The following is a 20,435-nucleotide window of genomic DNA, read 5'->3' as shown; positions in this document are numbered from 1 at the left end:
CAATGTTGCCTGGGCCTTCTGGGGGCTATGAGCGGAGTGCGACAACGTTCCCACTTGATCTTCGTGAGGACCCTGGGAATCAGGGGTATGGGTGGAAAAGCGTACGCATAGATCCCTGACCAGCGCAGCAAAAGTGCATTCCTCAAAGATCCTGGGAGAGGGAATCTGCTTGCAAAGAACCGGCATTTGGAGTTGCTTTGAGTCGCAAAGAGATCCAGCTCTGGTTTCCCCCATGTTGCAAATATTCTGTCCAGCTGAGATTGTTCCAGGTCCCACTCGTGACAACCTTCGTTTGCTCTGCTCAGGGTATCCGCCAGGGTATTCTTTAGACCTGGGACATGTTCCGCAGTTAAAGAGATTTTGTGGATCGTTAGCCAGTCCCAAAGTTGTTGGGCATCTTGCGACAGAGATAGGGACTTGGTTCCTAGCTGTTTGTTTATATAAAACATGCTTGTGGCGTTGTCCGTGCGGACTAGAACCCAGGATCCCTGAATCCGTGGGAGAAAAGCTTGGAGTGAGAGCGAGATGGCTTTAAACTCCAGTCTGCTTATATGCATTTTGCGTTGAGCTGAGGACCATTTTTCTTGAACTTGTAGGTCCTGTAAAGTGTACTCTCTCACCTTCCATGATAGGCCTAATCGCTGAAACAGGGAAATGCAATCTTTTTGCTGCTTCCACTAGATGAGCTGACTGCGCTTTCGAAGCCAATTGTCTAGGTATGGAAATACCTGATGACCGCTGTTTCTTGATGTAGCTGCTTCTGGCTCCATGAATTTCGTGAAAGTTCGTGGAGCCGATTTGAGACCAAAAGGAATGACTCAAAATTGGTAGTGGGTACCAGTCACTGTGAACCTTAGGAACTTTCTGTGTTTCGAGTGAATAGGGATATGAAATAAGCGTCTTCGAGGTTTAATGACATCATGAGGTCGCCACTCTTGAGGCGACGCAAGATGTCTGCCAGAGTGACCATCCTGAATGATTGAGTATTCAAAAATTTGTTTAACCTTCTGAGGTCCAGGATAGGCCTCCACTCTCCTGATTTCTTGCGAATAAGGAAAAGCCGGGAATAGAAACCTTTCCTCCTCTGCGAAAAAGGGACTTTCTCTATTGCTCTCTTTTGAAGCATGATCTTCGCTTCCCTCTTGAGCATATGTAGACGAGGGGGTTGCGATCCCCTGGGGGGGGTTAATTAGTTGGTATCTGAATAAACTCCAAGGTGTGGCCGTGGGATGTGAGATCTAGGACCCACTTGTCTGAGGTGTTTTTGCGCCACTGCTGTTAATTCATGGAGAGTTTCACACCTTTTAAGGGAAGAGGCGCACTCACTGGTACCCGACTGAACTCATTGTTTGCGGCTGGAGTCACGGCCTTGGGATGTTGACTTCCGTCTTGAGTCTTGTCAAGAGAAAACCAGCCGTAGTTGGTTGGCGGTTATATTGCGGATATCTTTATCATGGCTGGTAAGATAGGTCTGGGAACGCTGGTAATTACCTCTGTAGTTTGAGAAACCCTGGCCCGAGCTCCCCGAATGGGAGCCTTGCGGTACGGAAGGGAACCCAGAGCTCTAGCTGTGTCAGTATCTTTTTTGATTGCAGTCAAAGCCTCATCAATATGACTGCCAAAGAGGCTATCACCATCGTAATCCATATCCAAAATTTTGGATTGCACTTCCGGTCGGAACCGTGATGCGCTCAGCCACCCTTGACGCCGTAAAACAGCAGCACTTGCTAACTGCCTAAAACTGGAGTGTCAATGTCCATAGCAATATCAATCAGCTCCGACGCTGCTCTTTCTACTTCAGTGATGAGCTTAGTAAACTCATCCTTATTTTCTTCCGGGAGGAAGGATTTTATCTCCCCTACATCAGACCATAGCTGACGATCGTATCCGCTCAGGATTGCCAGAGTGTTTGCCGCCCTTACAGAAATCGCTGCCATCGACGAAAATTTCTTTCCGATGGTGTCAAGACGTCTATCATCCTTATCAGGTGGGGAGGTAACAGGAGCGGAAGGATTCTTAGAGTGCCTCGGAGCCGCCTGAGAGATTACTGACTCCGCTTTGGAGTGACCCGTTAGACAAGCGGGAGAGTCCTCAGGGGCTCTATATTTTTTATCCAGTCTTGGCAGTACAGGGATTACAGAGGCTGGTGTTTTCATCACTTTCACCCCTTCCTGCCGAATGTGATCGATGATAGGTATTGACCTCACACTTTTTCTGGATTGCTCCTTAAAGTCATAAAGAAAGCAGTCTTCCTGGTGCACAACAGTTGGTAGGTGGAACCTGTCCATAATATTATAGAATCCTCCTATGTCCTCAGGAGGTGAATTCGAAGAGCGATGAGGCAGCGGTGAAGGCGTTGGCACTACGTAATCATCCCATTCATCCGCAGGTGTCGCAGGGACAGGAATCTCTCCCTCCTCCTGGTCTTCGTCAGAGGTAGCTGGGTCCTCTTGTGGAGGGAGAGGGAAAATGGAACTTGGCATCACAGGAGGCGGCAACGGTGCTGGAGTTGCTGGCTGTGATGGAGGTACAACAATTTCCTGTTCTTGAGGAGAAAACCTCTTTCTGTAGTCCTGCAGCATACTCTGGAGGTCCAATAGTAAAGCTGGCGGGAATTAAGCAGGTTGTTGCACAGGCTGCTCAATGTATCTATATTGTCTATAATGAGCAGGAGGGGCTGCATACTGGTGGTAGTAGTGCTCCTCCTCAGCAAGGTCATCATCCTCTTGACATTTCACATTAAACTGTGAGGGGCTATAAGCCGCTCCAAACTGACCCTCCTTGTCCTCTGTATCTTCAACATCCAGAAGATTGCTGGGAGATAGAGGCAAAATCTTTGGGGTTTTAAACTCCATGCGTGCCCTTTGCAAAACTGGCGTTGAAAAACTGGCGTACATAACTGCTGGTGAAATCTTCGTCGTCGACGGATCTGCCGTCGACCGTGTTATTATTGCAGTCGATGATGTCATCGTCGACGGATGGAGTCGTCATCGACGTCTGTGCCGTCGATGATGGAGTCATCATCGACACAGGTGCCATCAACGATGCCGTCGACGCCATCGACGGTGATGTCGTCGGCGAGGGTTTTCTCGACGACGAATGCTTGCTCGTCGACCGTGCGGTCAACGTCGAGGCTTTTGGTTTGGATTCCCTCGACGACGGAGGTGTCATCGACGATAAAGGCAATGTTGAAGCAATAGATCCTTTAAGACTTGCCGTTGAAGAAGTTGTCGTCGTCGACGGCCTGGAAGATGACACAGTTGAAGTTGTGGAAGTAGCAGATAGGACCATTGAACTTGAGGAGGTTTTCTTAGCAGATTTGGTTTTAGAAGTACCTGCAGATTTAGAGGATGAAATCCCTGAGGATACTTTGTGTTTTTTCTCCTCAGGCTGTCCCTCAGGCGACCTCTGTCTCTTATGAGACTTAGAGAAAGTATCAGTTTCTGCATCTGAAGCGGGGTCATTCTTCTTCTTTAACCATAATAAAAGCCGTCCTTCTCTATCCCTAAAGGTTTTAGTAGGGAAAATGCCTTGCCTCATGCTTTGGATAAAGGCAATAAATACAGTCTTTGTGGGCATCATCAATGTGAACATTCTTCTTTCCACAGGACTGGCAAGGTCTGAATAATCCCTTAGAATCCGACATTATCCTGATAAAGTATAAGATATACACTTATCTGAAATCACTGAAGAACTGAGCCAGGCTCAGGGAGACTCCCTTACACAATGAAGTGCGGTGAAAATCTGAGGAACTCAGCATCTCTTGGGAAGGTTCTAGAGGGTGCTGCTGTCTGATTGGTTATGTGTTTCAGTTTGGTCCTTATTACAAAAAGAGACTAATAGGCTATATAATGCATGTTTGCATCTATTGGCCTATGGGTTTTTCATTATTTACTGCTATGTTATTTGTACCGTGGGACTCCCACTATGACGACGGGGAATGATTCAGTCATGTGAATCTTTGACAGATACCCCAAGACTGGATAAATACAACATTTGATAAAGGCAGGGTACATACAAGGGCAACTTTGATCCACGCACAAGCATATAACTCTCTGTGAGATAAGGAGATGTGCCAGGGGTCCCTCACCATACTTTTCATGGGGCCCCATCATTTTGCTTTTCGGTGCTGGGTATATGAATAGAAGAATACTGGTTTTCAAACTGTGAAAGTACACACCATATCACATCGGCTCACAATGTATCATAATAAAAAATAAAAATAAATCCTACTTTTATTCTCTCTGGGCCATCAAACGCAATTTGTTTGGCTTCTTTGATTGTCTCACAAACAAGGGCATTGGTGCAGACAAACTGAATGACTTTCTTCAACTGAGGAATCGCGGTCTGTACAACATCAATCATCATTTTGGCTCCCTTTACCTCTCGTAATTTTTCGTTGATTGGCTTGATCTGAAAACCAAAGAAAATTCTAAAATGAGTGCAAATAAACATAATAAGCAATACAATGCCACAGAAGAACAATGCGTTACCATGGCGACTATCCTTTCTCAATCGCTATGCTACTGACTAATTACTGAGTTTCGCAGTTCCAACTAACTAAGTATTCATTTTGACCTACTTTAATTGGGTACTTAACTGGACCTACTTGCCATTTTATGTTTGTTTTTATTCTAGATACAATAATTAACCCCTGAAGACGGGAGTGCATCCCGAAATGCATTGGGCAATTCAATTCTGTAACGATTGTAATTCCAACAATATATTATGTATTGTGTGGAGTAATATGCCAGACCTAGTAATCAGAAGTAAAGTTGTAGACTACAGGTGTGGTCTTTGTATTAAAGCAGAAAATAACACTTGTCTCGTGGTCGAGAAATGTTGTCAAAATTGATTTATGTGTTATGATTATCATTTGTGATATATTCTTTCGCAGTGATTGTGGGGTCCAAAGAATCATCAACCTTCCTTTTTTAACATACATCACCCCAAAGGTAGGACCTGTATGATCCACAGGGCAGGGTGCAATGTATTTAAATGGCATGACATGTACTTTGAACCCTTTCCATGCGTCAGACGGCTGGGAGCCGACTGACGTCCCGGTGGGCGTGTGCGTCGGACGGGTCCCGGCCAACCTAGCACCCACCCAAGGGGGAAAGCACTGGAGCTCCCCCGTAGGTTGCCCTTCATGCTGCACCCACCGGGGAGGGCAGAGGAAGCCCTTCCGCTGACCCCCTCTACCACCACCTCCATATCATCTAATGATGTCAGCACGCCTCGTACGCCAACATCATTACATGAAACCGGACGCGGTAGAATCGATTGCTTCCATCGCGTCCAGTGAGTTTCTGCTCAGGGAGGGGGTAATTTAAACAAAAGAGGCATTGGGGTTTTCCTTTCTTACGATGCCTCTTTTGAGCATTCCTGCTGAACGATTGCGCATGGGGCGCAGTCATACAGCATGAATGCCCACTAGACAGCACCGATTTTTTTGTTTTTTAATGTATTTTTCTGTTTGCAGGGAGCAGCCCCTTGCGCATTGGTTGCTCCCCTTTGGGAAGCAATGTTTTTATCCGTTTCTGCTCCCCTGGAGGTTGGAGGGGGGCAGATTAAAAAAAAAAAATGGGCCCACTAGTCCACCAGGGATATATTTGTGGGGAGCAGCCCCTTGGCATTATTTTAGCTGTCTCTGCCCGCCTGGAGGCAGGTCGGCTGATTTTTTTTGTAGTTTTGGATGCCCCACTAGGCCACCAGGGATTTCTGTTTTTTTACTGTTGGGGAGCGGCCCCTTTTGGTTGAATATTTTGGCTGTTTCTGGCCCCCTTGGGAGCAGATCAACCTTATGATTTTAGGCCCATCTGCCCCCAAGGGGGGCAGAAGCCATTAGACACCAGGGATTGTTTTTGTGTTAGTGGGGAGCGCCCAAGAGTCGCTCCCCTTTATGTTGTGATTATTGTGGCCATTTATATCCCGTTTGGGGGCAGATCGGCCATATGTTTTCAGGCACATCTGTCCACAAGAGGGGCAGAAGCCACTAGACACCAGGGCTTTTTTTAAATGTTGGTGTTGGGGTGTGGCCCCTTGGGCAAGGGTCGCTCCCCTTTTACGGGGGTGAATATTTTGGCTGTTTCTGCCCCCCTTGGGGGCAGATCGGCTTTATGCTTTTAGGCCCACCTACCCCCCAGCTTGGCTGGTGGATTGTGTGTAGACTGGTGCATTATTTGCATATGTGATTGTAATTTTTTATTTCTCCTTTTTATTCTAGTGCAAAGATTTTGATTCTTGTTTGCAGTTTCGGAAGTGGTTGATCTGCAGTTTTGCATAGTTGCATTTATTTGGTAAGAAAAACATTTTTCTTGTGTTTACTCCAAATGAGTATTATTGTCATGCATGAATGAATTTTTTGTAAATGATGTCATAATAGCAGCATATTTAGCTAGTGTTTTGAGCGTGAAATTCTTTGCGATGTGTTTTGCGTTGTCTTATGTGTAATTTTCTTTTCTTTTTTAGTGGGATATTGTTGGTCCTTGCTGTGTCTGTGTAGAGTAGGTGGTGGTGAGTGTAGCTGCTTCTTGCAAGTGAGTGGTATCGTTTTGGCGTATATAGGTCTTTGTTATAAAGCCACATTTTGTTTATTACTTATTTTACAAAGTGTTTGTTTTTTTGACTTATCTGACAAGTTACATTTACTAGTAAGGCTTATGGCTAGCTGCAGAATTACTGCTCAGCAGGAGCTTGGTATGCTTTTTGAATCCTTCTCTGACCATTAATGAGACTGACAGTGCGTCTGAGGGAAAGGAGGAAGTGCAAGATTCTGCAGTGAGTTTTCTGTCCACGAGGAATCATCTGATGATGAAGCTATTCTCATTGCAGATGTAGCTACTCTCAGTGTGGATGAAGTGCCTGTTTTAGAGGAGGACACTGATGTGTCGATGGTGCAGCAAGAGGCATCTGAACTGCAGCCTGGGGCTGCACAGCTTCCCATTGGAAGTGCTGGTCTCTATGTTGATCCAAACATGTCGTAGCCGGTGCTGCCTGCCTTTAGTGGTGATGCAGGGTGTACAGTGAATTGAGAATTTATTTTACCTATACAGTTTTTTCAGTTGTTTATGGATGATGTATTTTTGGTGGATATTTTGAGCAGACTAATTTGTTTGCTGAACAGTATTTGAGGGACAACAGTGCAAGACTTAGGCCTTGCTCTAGAGCTACCCGGTGGACTCCCACAAATCTGGATGACATGAAGAAGTTTTTGGGTTTAACTTTTTTGATGGGCTTGATAAGGAAGCCGTCCCTGGCTTCATATTGGTTTACCAGTCCATGATGGCAACGGCCATATTTCCTGCAATTATGATTCGTGAACGGTATTTACTTTTGTTTCAGATTCTACATTTTGTTCACCCTGACTGTGACCATCCTTTTAAGATCCGGCGTGGTCTTGATCACTTTGTAGATCGATTTTCAGAGAACTATACTCCAGGCAAAGAAATAGCTGTTGATGCGTCTTTGGTCGTGTTCAAGGGCCATTTGGTTTTTAGGCAGTACATTCCTAGCAAGAGGGCACGTTATGGAATTAAGATGTATATGTTTTCTGACAGTAGGACAGGATATGTCTATAATTTACGGGTGTACACTGGTAGGATTCCACTATTAAACCCCCCTGGTTGTCCGTCCACTTTAGGAGTTTCAGAGAAAATTGTGTGAGAACTTGCTAGAGGACTGTTTAACAAAGGTCACCATTTGTACCTAGATAACTTCTACACTGCTGTGCAATTGTTTGAGGAATTGTTCTAAATGGACACTCTTGCTTGTTGCAAAATCCGCTCTAACCGTTAAGGTTACCCAAAAGAGCTTGTTTGCAAAAAGCTTCAGAGGGGACAGTGCAGTGCCTTGTGTAGTGATGAACTGCTAGCTGTGAAATTTGTAGACAAGAGGGTTGTTCACGTGTTTGGGGTCAGGTTGCTGAAGTGAGGAAACCTGTGTGCATCGTACACTACAATAGGCACATGGGTGGTGTTGATACAGTAGATCAGTGGTTGGAACCTTACACTGCTGTTCGTAAGGCTTACATTTAGTATAAGAAGTTGGCAATCCATCTTTTCAATTTAGCAACTTTTAATGCTTTTGTTGTGTTCAAGGAGTGTTCTCCAGCATCAAAGATGACTTTTGTTCAGTTTCAGAAGTCTGTGATAAGCAGCCTTGTTGTTGTGGAACAGGCAAGTGTTCCTAGAGTTGGAGTGGTGAAAGATGGGGCTAGATAGAAAGATCGCCACTTTCCCGATTTAATTCCTCCCAAGCCCCAAAAAAACCAATCCCTGTAAGAGATGTAGAGTAAGTTTGTGAAGAGGTATGCGGAAGGAGAGTCATATGTACTGAGCTGATTGTCCTTCTAATCCGGGGCTGTGTGCACCCACATATTTCAGATTGTATCACACTCAAAAGAGTTTTTGGGAGCAACCGTGAGTCTAATAGTGTACTGTCTGGTCTGTATGGTTTTATATTTGTTGTTTAGTTTCACGGTTGGCATTAGAATGATGTTTTTAGTTACCGCTGTTGTGTTGGTAATTATAGTTTTGTATCTAGTTCCAATTGGATTGTGTTTTCATTCTTGTTAAAAAAACATGTGATGATGGTGTGCATGGACTGGCGCTTGGCTGGCGGCATGCATGGACTGGCGCTCGTTTGGTAGTGTGCATAGACTGGCGCTTGGCTAGCAGTGTGCGTGGACTGGCGCTTGGCTGGCGGTGTGCTTGGGCTGGCACTTGGCTGGCGGTGTGCATAGGCAAGCGGTGTGGGTGGGCTGGCATTTGGCTGGCGGTGTGTGTGGACTGGCGTTTGGCCAGCAGTATGGGTGGACTGGCGTTTGGCTGGCAGTGTGGGTAGTTTGGCATTTGCATGGCGGTGTGGGTGGACTGGCGTTTGGCTGGCGGTATGGGTAGACTGGCGTTTGGCTGATGGTGTGCGTGGACTGGCATTTGGCTGACGGTGTGCGTGGACTGGCATTTGGCTGACGGTGTGCGTGGACTGGCGGTGTTCATGGGCTGGAATTTGGCTGACAGTGTGTGAGTAGTGATTTGCTGCTGGTCATTACACACTCTGCTAGCCAAACTCCACCGCACACACTATGACAACCACCAGCTGGTGTGATTGCTGTGTCAGTCATGCGGGCGCATGAAAGTGATGGGCCCTTGAATGGTGCTGTCTGTTGATATGAACATTGGAATGTGCTGGGCCCGCAGCTGGTGGTGTGAATGGTCTTGTGTGTCACGTATGAAAGGTATGAGAATGGCCTGTAAAGCCGTTGGTGCCTTGTTGTGGCTTTAATGCTCAGGGGCAGTGGGTCATTGGTTCAGGTTTTTAACCTTTCAATTGTTAACAGTGCACTTTCGTTTTGTGAAATCTCTTGTTAATACAATTCTACGCTCTGAACCTTCACTCACCCTCATGCCACATACAACCAGTATGTGTGTGTACTTAAGGAATAGTTTGCTTTAGTAATATTTGCCTTTTCTGTCTTTCTCTGCCAGGGTGTACATTGTCTCTACATTGTCTGTTGATGTGAGAGTTGTAATGTGCTGGGGCCGCAGCTGGTGACCCCCCTTGCAAAACCAGGCTGTTTTGTGATAGGTAATTTTGATGTCTCCGCAACATGTTTTGAGCACTTCCCTGTCACAGGCACTTGGCCCACCCAGACAAGTGAGGTACCATTTTTATCGGGAGACTTTGGAGAATGTGGGGTTGGTGGAAGTTTGCTGATGCACTCAGATTCCAGAACTTGCCATCACAGAAATCTGAGTAAAATGTATTTTTTTTTACAAAGTTTGAGATTTGCAAGGGATTCTGGGTAAAAGAACCTGGTGAGAACCACACAAGTCACCGCATTCTGGAGTCCCCTGGGTGTCTAGTTTTAAAAAATGTATAGGTTTGCTAGGTTTCCTTAGGTGCCGGCCGAGCTAGGGTTCAAAATCCACAGCTAGACAATTTGCAAAAAAGGGTAGGTTTTCACTGGAAAAATGAGATGTGTCCTCGTTGCGTTGTGGGCTTTTTCCTGTCACAGGCACTAGGCCTACCCACACAAGTGAGGTATCATTTATTTCGAGAGACTTTGAGAAACGCGGGGTGGCTGGAAGTTTGTGGATCTATACAGATTCCAGAACTTTTCATCAGAGAAATGTGAGGAAAATCTGTCTTTTTTACTCAGTTTGTGGTCTGCAAGGGATTCTGAGTAACAGAACCTGGTGAGAGTCACACTAGTCACCCCATCCTGGATTCCCCTGAGTGTCTAGTTTTCAAAAATGTATAGGTTTGCTAGGTTTCCTTAGGTGCAGGCAGAGCTACAGTACAAAATCCAAAGCTAGGCACTTTGCAAAAAAAGGGTCAGTTTTCACTGTAAAGGTGTGATTTGTCCACATTGCGTTTTGGGCGTTTCCTGTCGTGGACACTCGGCCTACCCACACAAGTGAGGTAGCATTTTTATCCGGAGACTTAGTGGAACACAGAATAGTAGCGCAAGTGTTATTACCAACTGACTTTCCTTGCATTTCTGCCCTTCAAATGAAAGACAATTTGTAAAAAAAAAAAAAAAAAGAAGTCATTTTGAAAAATTACCTCCAATTCACATACTTGTATGGGTACCCTCAATTTTGGAGATGTGCAAAAAAGCACTGCTTCTAAACTCTACATTTTGTTCCCATTTCAGACATATATTTGTTTCCTTGGTACCTATTTTTCACTATTTATATTTTACCAAATGAACAGCAATATACCCTCTACACAATGAAAAACCATTGCATGACACAGCTCAGTTATTGGCTCTTGGTTTTTCGTGTTCTTGGTGAACCTACAAGTCCTATATATCCCCACCACCTGAAGTGTCCAGTGGATGTAACAGTATATTGCTTTAAAAAATCTGTCATACTAAGAAGAAGTTACAGGTGAAAACGTTGGCACAAATGGCTTTTTTTTTCAACTCAATTTAAATATTTTCTATGTTCAACTGTTACTTTCTATAGGGAAACCTTGAAGGATATACACAAATGACCCCTTGCTAAATTCAGAATTTTGTCTCGTTTTTAGAAATATATAGCTTTCTGTGATCTAATATTGGTTTCACACCCATTTCTACCACTAACTGGAAGGAGGTGAAAGCACACAAAAATAGGAAAAATAGGCTATGTCCCAGTAAAATGAAAAAACAGTATAGAACATTTTGGTATTTTGACAAAAGTCTGCCTGATCCTGAAAGCTGAGAAGATGGTGATTTTTTCAGCACCATAAACCCTTTGATGATGCCATTTGCAGGGAACAAGCCAGGTGCTTTCTTCTGCAGCAATTCTTTCCCATTTAAAAAACTTAATAAGAAATGTGCTGTATTTTGGACAATTTCTGGGTCTTCTCCAGGGGAATCCACAAACCCTGGATACCTTTAGATTCCTCATGGTGTTGGAAAAAAGAGCCCAAATCTGACATTGATACCTTATGTGGACAAGAAGTTACAAGGGCCTAAGCACAAACAACCCCAAATAACCAAAAACAAAGGGTTAGCACAGGAGGGGAAAAGGCCTAGCAGCGAAGGGGTTAAGTGTTATATGTCTTGGTCGTTTAAAAACTTCAAATTTCGTTTTTCACAACTGCAAGGTCTTTCTCTCCCATAGGATAACATTGGGATTACCATATTATACATTTGAAGTGTACTTCCCAATTGTCAAGAGATAAGACTTTTCAAGTTTAAGTTTAAAATCACAACTTATAAAAGATTTAAACCATAAAATCACAACTTATGGTGAAGTTGGATTTTAAGTTGCAGTTTAGCAAATGCCACTTTTAGAAAGCTATGCAGCAAGGGGGAAGGGCCAGAAGCTGTTTTGTTATGGCGTCTTTTAATTAACGCTAGATCAAACAATTTATTTTCGTTTGAGCTGGTACTTTATTTATACTTTTGTTTTCAAATTTTTTAAATCTTTGTTGTGTACTCAAAAAACCAAAAAGAGACAATAAAGCCTTATATACAGAAAGTGCTTATGTACATTTGATTCACAAAACATTAAACAACAAAAATATGTTTTAGATACACAATATGGACAAACATGAATGAGAAAAAATCATAAACAAACATCCTATTATCTTAAAGGTCTTGTGTTACCTTTAGCAGCAAAGTCTAAATATTAGTTCATAGACATTCTGAAGATGTTGTGTACATTGAAATTTCAATTAAGAAAAAGTGGGGAAACACAGGGAAAACAGTGATGTCTAATACATTAAACTTTTCTTCTATATTTAGACAGAAAATAAATTCAGAATTCCTCCGTGTCCCTATCATATGTCATCCTTAAGCCAACGCATTTCGAGTCTCTGATATTGAATATACGGACTCTCATCAGGGCTATTGATTTTTGGCAGCACTGCTGGTTTCTGAAATCAGGATGTGTGGAAGACAAACAAAATGATATTTAAAAAAAAACGGATACCTCAGACTCCCTTTTTAAGTATTTTCTTTCTCTTTAGTACTGTACACTTATAAGTATACCTTAACAGCAGTGTGTTTCTTGTCAGCTCAAATGTCTCTATCTGTATGAAAGAAGAGACCACATTATAAAATTGTTTTCTTCCTATTTTAAACACGTACTGGTAGTTAAATGCAAACTACACAAAGTGGCTTGAAAGAGCCAGCCTTTTTCTCCAGCCAGAGTTATTTCACTACGAGCTTCTCTGCCTATTTATTGTTTCAGAAAACAAGACAGGCCATTAGTTCAGCGGAAACTTTAAGCTTTCACTAATGGATTTTATTAAGAAGCTTTTAGCATACCTGAAAGCCGTGTTTACATCTCTAAGTGGTGAATTTTGCTTTGAGGTGATTAACTCTCGAACGCTTTTGATATGCTGCAAACAAACATATCACTTAATTACCAAAAGCGTTTTTACGTTATTAGTGCGTTTTCCAACTGCATTTTCTAACAGTTTAATGAGCAGGCATACCTTTGAATGCTTGGTGTATGAAATCGCGTCCTCGTGATGTGCTTTTCAATAAATCAGCACGTCTTTCTGAAACATAAATTTCAATGCGCATACAGGCATGGCTCACAGTTTTGAATTATGTCTTTCTGAAAAGTGGAGCCGGGGAGCAAGCAAATTACCTTGTTCTTCGTCTGCTCACTCTCTTCTCATGTTTCGAAGTAAGGCGATGGCATTTCCAAGTGGAACATCTAAGCAATGGCTTCTGACTTAGAACCATGGGTTTTGTGGTTTTCAGTACCATATTAATCCATCTGGGCTTAACGAGCTTGTGTATACCAAAACAGTGCACTCTGGGCATTGTGGTATTTATATTCTTGCCAGTTCTGTCATGCTGTTTAAACCCACCGTTGCGCTATTAAATTTCAAAATTAAATATGGTTCTTTGCGCAGTAGCAGGTTTTCAATATCTGTCGGTGTGTTTGAAGGTTTAAAGCTTGGCAATACTGTCCATTTGAATTGCGTTTCATTGTCTCATTTTCCCACAAAATGTTCAACCATAGGTGCGGTCATAACTTTTTTCTTAATTCCTGACCGATGTTGGGTGATTCTTGTATTAACCTGTTGGTTGGTTTTCCCTATGTAGATTTTTGTGCAAGTTCAGATATTGCATAAATTGCAGTCTTTGTTTTGCAATTTGTGAACTCAGTATGTTTCCAACTTATGTTGTCATGGACAAATTCTGTACCTTCAAAGGTGTTCCCGCAGGCGATGCAGTTACCGCATTTTCGATGCCCTTCAGTTGGTTTTAAATTCCATTGAGCCAATAAATCGCTCTTGGGTTTGGGTAGAGAAGTGTCAGCTCTAATTATTTGTTGGCCAATACTTGGATTTTTCTTCCATGCGTAGAGTGGTTTGGGAAATGGGCATTCTAAATTTTCTAATAAATGCCAGTTCTTTAAAATGGTTTGTCTAAATCTATTAGTGTCTAGGCCATAGGTTGATACACACACTAGTCTTTCCAAAGTTTTTTTCTCTTTTACTTGGAGGAGACTTTCTCGAGGCGTGAATCGGGCTCTTTTGGTGGAGTGTTTAAGCAGCTTCCTTGAGTAACCTCTCTTTTGCATTTCTTTACAAAAGAGCGCAGCATGCTCTTCAAATTCTGATGTCATGGAACAATTTCTTCTTATTCTGAGTAGTTGCCCATACGGTAGGTTTTCCTTTAGGCTCTTAGGGTGTGCGCTCTTGAAATGTAGAATTGTGTTCTTATCTGTCTCCTTCTTAAATAGTGTAGTCATCAATTCATTTTCTACAGGTGTCACCTCTACATCCAGGAAAGTTAAATTGAATCAGATTGGAGAGATTGAGGAAGCAAGAACTATCCAGGTGGTGGGACCTAACTATTCTGAAAAGATATATTGATATCAAACAGGTACCACGTGGTCTCAGAATAATAATATTCCCAACTTTCGAGGATCTAGATCCGGATCTTCTGAAGGAATGGGAGGAACTCATATTTTCATCATCATATAATATGATGGATATTCTGATTAGACATGCAGAACGGAAAAGGACCAAGTTGCTAGAGGAGATAGAGAAGTTGGAGTTGGAGATTAAGAACCTTAATCTGCAAGACGCGACTGAAAAAAACTTCAAAATTTTGAAGGCTATATTGAGTGCACATCAACTCCATATAAAGGACAAAAAATGAGGAAGCTTAAAAGGGACGAGAATGACTACAAGAACAATAGGGTTTTCACGTTCGCCCAAAAATTTGACGAAGTGAAACAACCTGTCATTACCAGAAACGACGTACAGAATACTTTAAATGTGGTAGCTTCCACAAGTGGGTCCGACATTTCAAGTGTACACAGTGAAACCAGCCTAGGAGGCGATGTGGACACTAGACTTAGAGGCCTAGCGCATGAGAATACATCTTCTTCTTTTTTAGAAGAGATGACCAGGTACAGGAAGGGCACCAGACAGGTGTACAACAGCCCAAATACAAAAAAACAAGGAGGGGGCGAAAGCGTGGCAAACATGAGAGAAGGTGCAACGACCAGATCGGTCTCACGCAATCTGAAGAATTGAATCAGACATCACCCTTAACACTGAATAATGGGAATGTGTCACTTAATCCATCTGTACAACAAAATGTAACAATTGTTAATCTATCTGATTGTGAACTCACCAAATGTGATGTAGAAGTACTAAGCAAGGGTCTCAGTTTCTGTCCCACATCATTGCCAGACTTTACACGTATCCACATTGATCTATATAAGTTTGTGTGTCGTCTTAAATTGAAAAAATTCTTTGAGAATAAATCTACAGATGCCCAATGTGTAGAAGTGACTGCTATTCCTTGTAATAAAACAATCAAGGAAATACAAGATTTACATTTGTTGTTATCACTTGATGATTGCTCTGGGACATCGCCGACTATGTTAGACAGTCTTGCGGATTTGGACATTGTACCTAATCTTGGGTTAGATAGTGGTCTGAAACAGAAATCTACATTTATACCACCCTTACCATCGGACAATTTGGTGGATGCTTTCTATAGAGCGGTCACTTGTGACTTACACAAACTAGAAGACTCTTCGGTCTTAAACACTGAATCTTCCAAATTTAATCTCACTAAACGAGAGAATGAGGCCTTAAAAACTCTTGCTAATAAGTCAGATATCGTTATAAAAGAAGCAGACAAGGGTGGCAATATAGTGATTATGCGAGAAACCGATTATATTCAGGAAATTGAGAGACAACTTTCAGAGGGACAAGCATATATTGGTCTAACACACAATCCATTAGGTGAGATTACCACACTGATCAGGACAAAACTGACATCACTGAAGGAACAGGGGCTCATTTCGGACATTGAATTTAAATATCTTTTCAATGGTTCTCCTCGAGCACCGTGTATATACATCTTACCGAAAATACATAAGCAGAGTGCGTTCCCACAAGGTAGACCAATCATCTCCGGTATGGGCTCACCCACTGAACGAATATCAGAATTTATTGATGTATATTTGCAACCACTAGTACACAACCTACCTTCCTATCTTAGAGACACAGGAGATCTACTTAACAAATTGGAAGACTTTGAGTGGTCAAATGATTTTACCTTCGTGACACTGGATGTCCGTTCACTCTATACGAGTATACCATTAGAAAAGGGACTCCAAGTTTTAAGTGACTGTCTAGGACAAAGAGATGCGACATTGTATGAACACACACAAATGCTCTTAGACCTAACTCGTCTAGTATTAGAAAACCATGTGTTCCTACATTTGGGTAGTTGGTACAGACAAGCGGTGGGAGTCGCAATGGGCTCAAAGTTTTCGCCATCATACGCGAATCTGTATATGGGAAACTTTGAACTAAGACACCTATGGCGTGAAGGACCCCCGGAAGTGACTGAACATATCATATATTGGTCTAGATACATAGATGACATCTTTATGATCTGGTCTGGTAATGAGAGCGATCTTTTGAAATTGGTGGAACATCTTAATGTAAATATGTACAACCTAAATTTCACGTATAAATTTAACCAAACAGAAATTGATTTTTTAGATGTAGTATTATATGTAGAGAATAACAGAATTAAATCAAAACTCTTTAGGAAGGAGACCTCATGTAACTCAGTCTTACATGCAAAAAGCGCACATCCTAGCTCACAGATTAATGCGATCCCACTAGGGGAAATGACTAGAATTAGAAGAAATCGCTCAGATTCTTCAGTTTTTGCCTTGGAGCTTAACACCCTAGAGGGACGCTTTGCAAAAAGAGGTTACTCACAAACAGTTCTGGATAAAGCCAGAACGAAAATCCTTAAGACCTCTAGACATTCATTGTTACATAAGACCCCCAAGAATAAAAGAGATAAACGTAACATCGATGGTAAGCTCGCATTTGTGACTGGCTTTCATACACATAGTAATATTGTCTATAAAATCCTACTCAAACATTGGCATTTACTTCATCTGGATAAGTCATTAGTTAAACACGTCACTATAAAGCCAATGGTGGCACACAGGAGAGGTACCACTCTACGCAATATCCTATGTCCTAGTTATCTGCCCCCTAAAAGTCAGACCACAACTTGGCTTTCTAACAGACCTAAGGGTTTCTTTAAATGCAGACAGTGCAATGTTTGCCCTTATGCCCTGAACAAACTGACAGACTTTAAATACAACACTCAAGTTAAATACTCTGTGCGTGAGTTTATAAAATGTAATACTAGCTATGTGGTTTACTGCCTAGTATGTATTTGTGAGCTTATCTATGTGGGCAGCACACTGCGTCCTCTTAAGGAGCGAATTCAAGAGCATATTAGGGCAGTCAGGAATAACAACAGGGAGTACCCTTTTGCAGTACACTTTAACGATTCACACCCTGTAGCAAATATGAAGGGTATTCGATTCCATGGTATTACTCAAATCAAATCTCAACAGAGAGGGGGGGACCGACTTCTCAGCTTACGTAGAACTGAAACGCAATGGATTATTAGACTGAGAGCGGTTGAACAGGGCCTAAATTTTGATAGAGAATTGCATGTTTTCCTGTCTGAATAAACTGCCACACCTCTAGTTGAGAAATATAGAGGTATTGCTGTCATGTATAAGAGAGTGCAGAACAATTAAGAACTATACTATGTGATTAACATCACTACATAGACTTATAGCAATATGTAACATTTCTTATGGAGAGTTGAATGTAAGGAATTAACATATACGTGGTGACCTTAGAACAAAATACGGTGTTTTTTCTGATTTTTGGTAATATAATCATGTGACATTATTGTTGATGTTCAATTAGAAGGATGCCATGAGCAAGGATGCTACGTTACTGTTTTCATCACACTGCTTACCTTGGATTCTTTTCCATGAGTTGAAATATAACTTTGAGATTATATTAAGAGACTGCCACATTCTTGGCTTAGATTCTGGTTCAGAAATGTGGAAATCTTGCTGATATGCATAAAACGATATTGTCTGATTAGATTGTTGCTATGAGCAAGGATATAACGATATTGTGTTCATCATGATGCTTGTTTTGTTTCCCTCCTTGAGTCCGAACACAATCCTGAGTTTCTATTCAGAACGACATAACCAGAAGTAGGCACAATGACACACTAACTTCGGGCAATGGTGAATTTGGTCTTTTCTTTTCTTTCCTTGCAAACCGATATCCCTCGCATATATCTTTACACCGATGGAAGTGAGCCGAACCTATATATGTATTGATTGGGGGTTTTCACATAAGTTTCTGGATTATTCCGTGGCATTGAATTTAGGATTCGGGTGTGTTATCAATAATATCGGAATTGCCACATTGGACTTACTAAGTCTTTTCCCATTCCAATATGGCGACTATGCTCAGATACGGAAGTCCGTTTTCCAATCAGTTGCCACACCCATTATTATGTGGGAACTACTTCCGGGTTGGATTGGGCTCTTAAGCACACTTGGGGCAGGTCCATACGATGTAGAAAGCCCACGGACGGCAGGAGTTTTGGGACGTTACGTATCGCGGATTAGAGGTGAACGAGGCGGGTAGGAAGCGCATGGCGGGAGGAGTTTGCTAGTGGTTAGCAACTGTAAATAATGGACGCATTAAAGTATTCACTGATTGGGAGGAAATTATTTTGATGTCGGTTTGGGGGTATATGCTATGACTAGATGCACTCTGATACTATTAAACAACCATCTCCATAGGAATGGTGGGGAGCAGTATTAGTGCGGACGTAATGTATAGCTCTTGCTGATTCTCCGTACTATCTTGAAATGGGGGATTATCATTGCTGTGGAGAGCCTGTTATAAATATCAAGGGGACGGCGGTATGTTCCGTGCTCACTCTCCCCCCCCGTACACGGCTCTGACACTTTGTCTTTTCCCCGAATAAGTTAAAACCTCATGGAAGTTGAAAACAAGAATGGTTTGGATAAATGTGAAAACCTGATGATGTGAGTAGGTGCAATTAGAAGCTTTCGGTTTTAAATTCTTTCTCTCATGGTACATTTATTTCCCTGTTATTGAATAATAGGATCTTATCATGGCTCCATAAAATCCTGAACTTATTGGATACTTGACGACAGTGACGACTATGAATGTTCAGAACTATTTGTAAGTGTCGCTTCTTTAGAGATAACATGCCTCAACGTTTCAAAGATATGTAACTTTCATTTGTGTATTGAAAAGTAATGTTCCACATTACTAAAATAATTTATATATCTTTTTTGACAGATAGATACACATTATAGCTTTTTGGGGATATTTGTATGGACGTCCATCACTTTTGGATTTGAGACTGCAGAAAATCAGCACTTCCCATAAGCAGGATTGCTGTAAGTAGGGGTCATTTAGTGGATATGTTTTCAATTAAAAGTGCATATGGACTCTGATTCATAACTATTGAAAACCTGTTGTTTTTTTAATGAAACGTTTTTCTGAAATTACAATTGGTCCTAGGCCTTGCAGCTAGCAATGCTTTATCATTTTGACTTTCCTTGGTGTTGCTAAAGACTCGTTCGTATTTTCTCTATTTCCAGTTTTACCACTTTTTAAACCTTGTATGGAACGAACATCTGGATTTCCTAATTTTCTAGGACTTCGGAGGACCTAGGGGACTAGGCATATCATAGCCCTCTCTACTATCTGAGCACCACAAATAGAGGTGAACTTATAATTGTTTGACTAAACGTTTGTCTGAAATCCCTAATGGGCTTAGGCCTTGTAGCTAGCAATACTTGATGAATTTGACTCTCTTTGGTGTTGCTAAAGATTCGTCCTTATTCTCTTTATCTCCAGCTCTGCTATACTTTTTAATACCTTGTGTGGAATGGAAATCTGGATTCCATAACTATTTAGGACTTCGGAGGATCTAGGGGACCAGGCATATCACAGCCTTCCCTATCATCTGAGCACCGTAATTAGAGGTGAACCTATAACTTTTTGACTATATATTTCTTAAGAACAAATCTATGACCCTTTACTTATCGGGACAGTAGGGGCACCTCGTAGAATCATTTTAGCGTTCGTAAAATGTGTTTTTTTTAACAAAAAGACTTTTTTCTACATAAGTCTTGGAAACTGAATCTGATTCATGGCTTTTTTCTTCACATACACGGAAATGTAAGGTTTGCTTTATTGGATGACATTATCTGTTTAGACTCTTATCTACATGGACAGTGTTTCACCGGGTGCATTTCGGGCCTTTTCTGTTCTACAGGTCTTGTTTTGCTCCAGGTCTTATTTTTCACTCAAGTCTTTTGTTTTCACCTATTCACTTTCATTGATGAAGGGCTAACTATAAATCTAGAAATCTCTTTCAATATTTTCTCTTCACTGACTATTTTTTAAGGAGAGGAATTTTAGAAGTAAACAATCAAAGTCCTCTCTGTGTTTATGTTAGAACATTCCAACTTTTTATTCATGATTACTTTCACAGCCTTGAGGTTATCACGGTGGTGACAAAACGCGCGTTGGCTGTTTCTGATACGACGCTCTACGTGTCA

At 41.9% G+C, this 20,435-nt stretch overlaps 1 protein-coding gene across 1 annotated transcript in view; it reads right to left on the bottom strand.

Moving 5' to 3' along the window:
• The window catches only part of SMC1B (structural maintenance of chromosomes 1B), a 2,533,210-nt gene that overhangs the window by 1,275,780 nt on the left and 1,236,995 nt on the right, over nt 1-20,435 (bottom strand). Inside the window, exon 11 of the mRNA XM_085652431.1 lies at nt 4,234-4,413. Within this exon, the coding sequence (XP_085508557.1) occupies nt 4,234-4,413 (180 nt within the window). The remainder of the gene's footprint in view (nt 1-4,233; nt 4,414-20,435) is intronic.

This window comes from Triturus cristatus, chromosome 4_1, assembly GCF_964204655.1.
Source record: "Triturus cristatus chromosome 4_1, aTriCri1.1, whole genome shotgun sequence".
Classification (NCBI taxonomy): domain Eukaryota; kingdom Metazoa; phylum Chordata; class Amphibia; order Caudata; family Salamandridae; genus Triturus; species Triturus cristatus.
The sequence above is the reverse complement of the archived record's forward strand: the minus strand, read 5'-3'. Positions and strand labels throughout refer to the sequence as shown.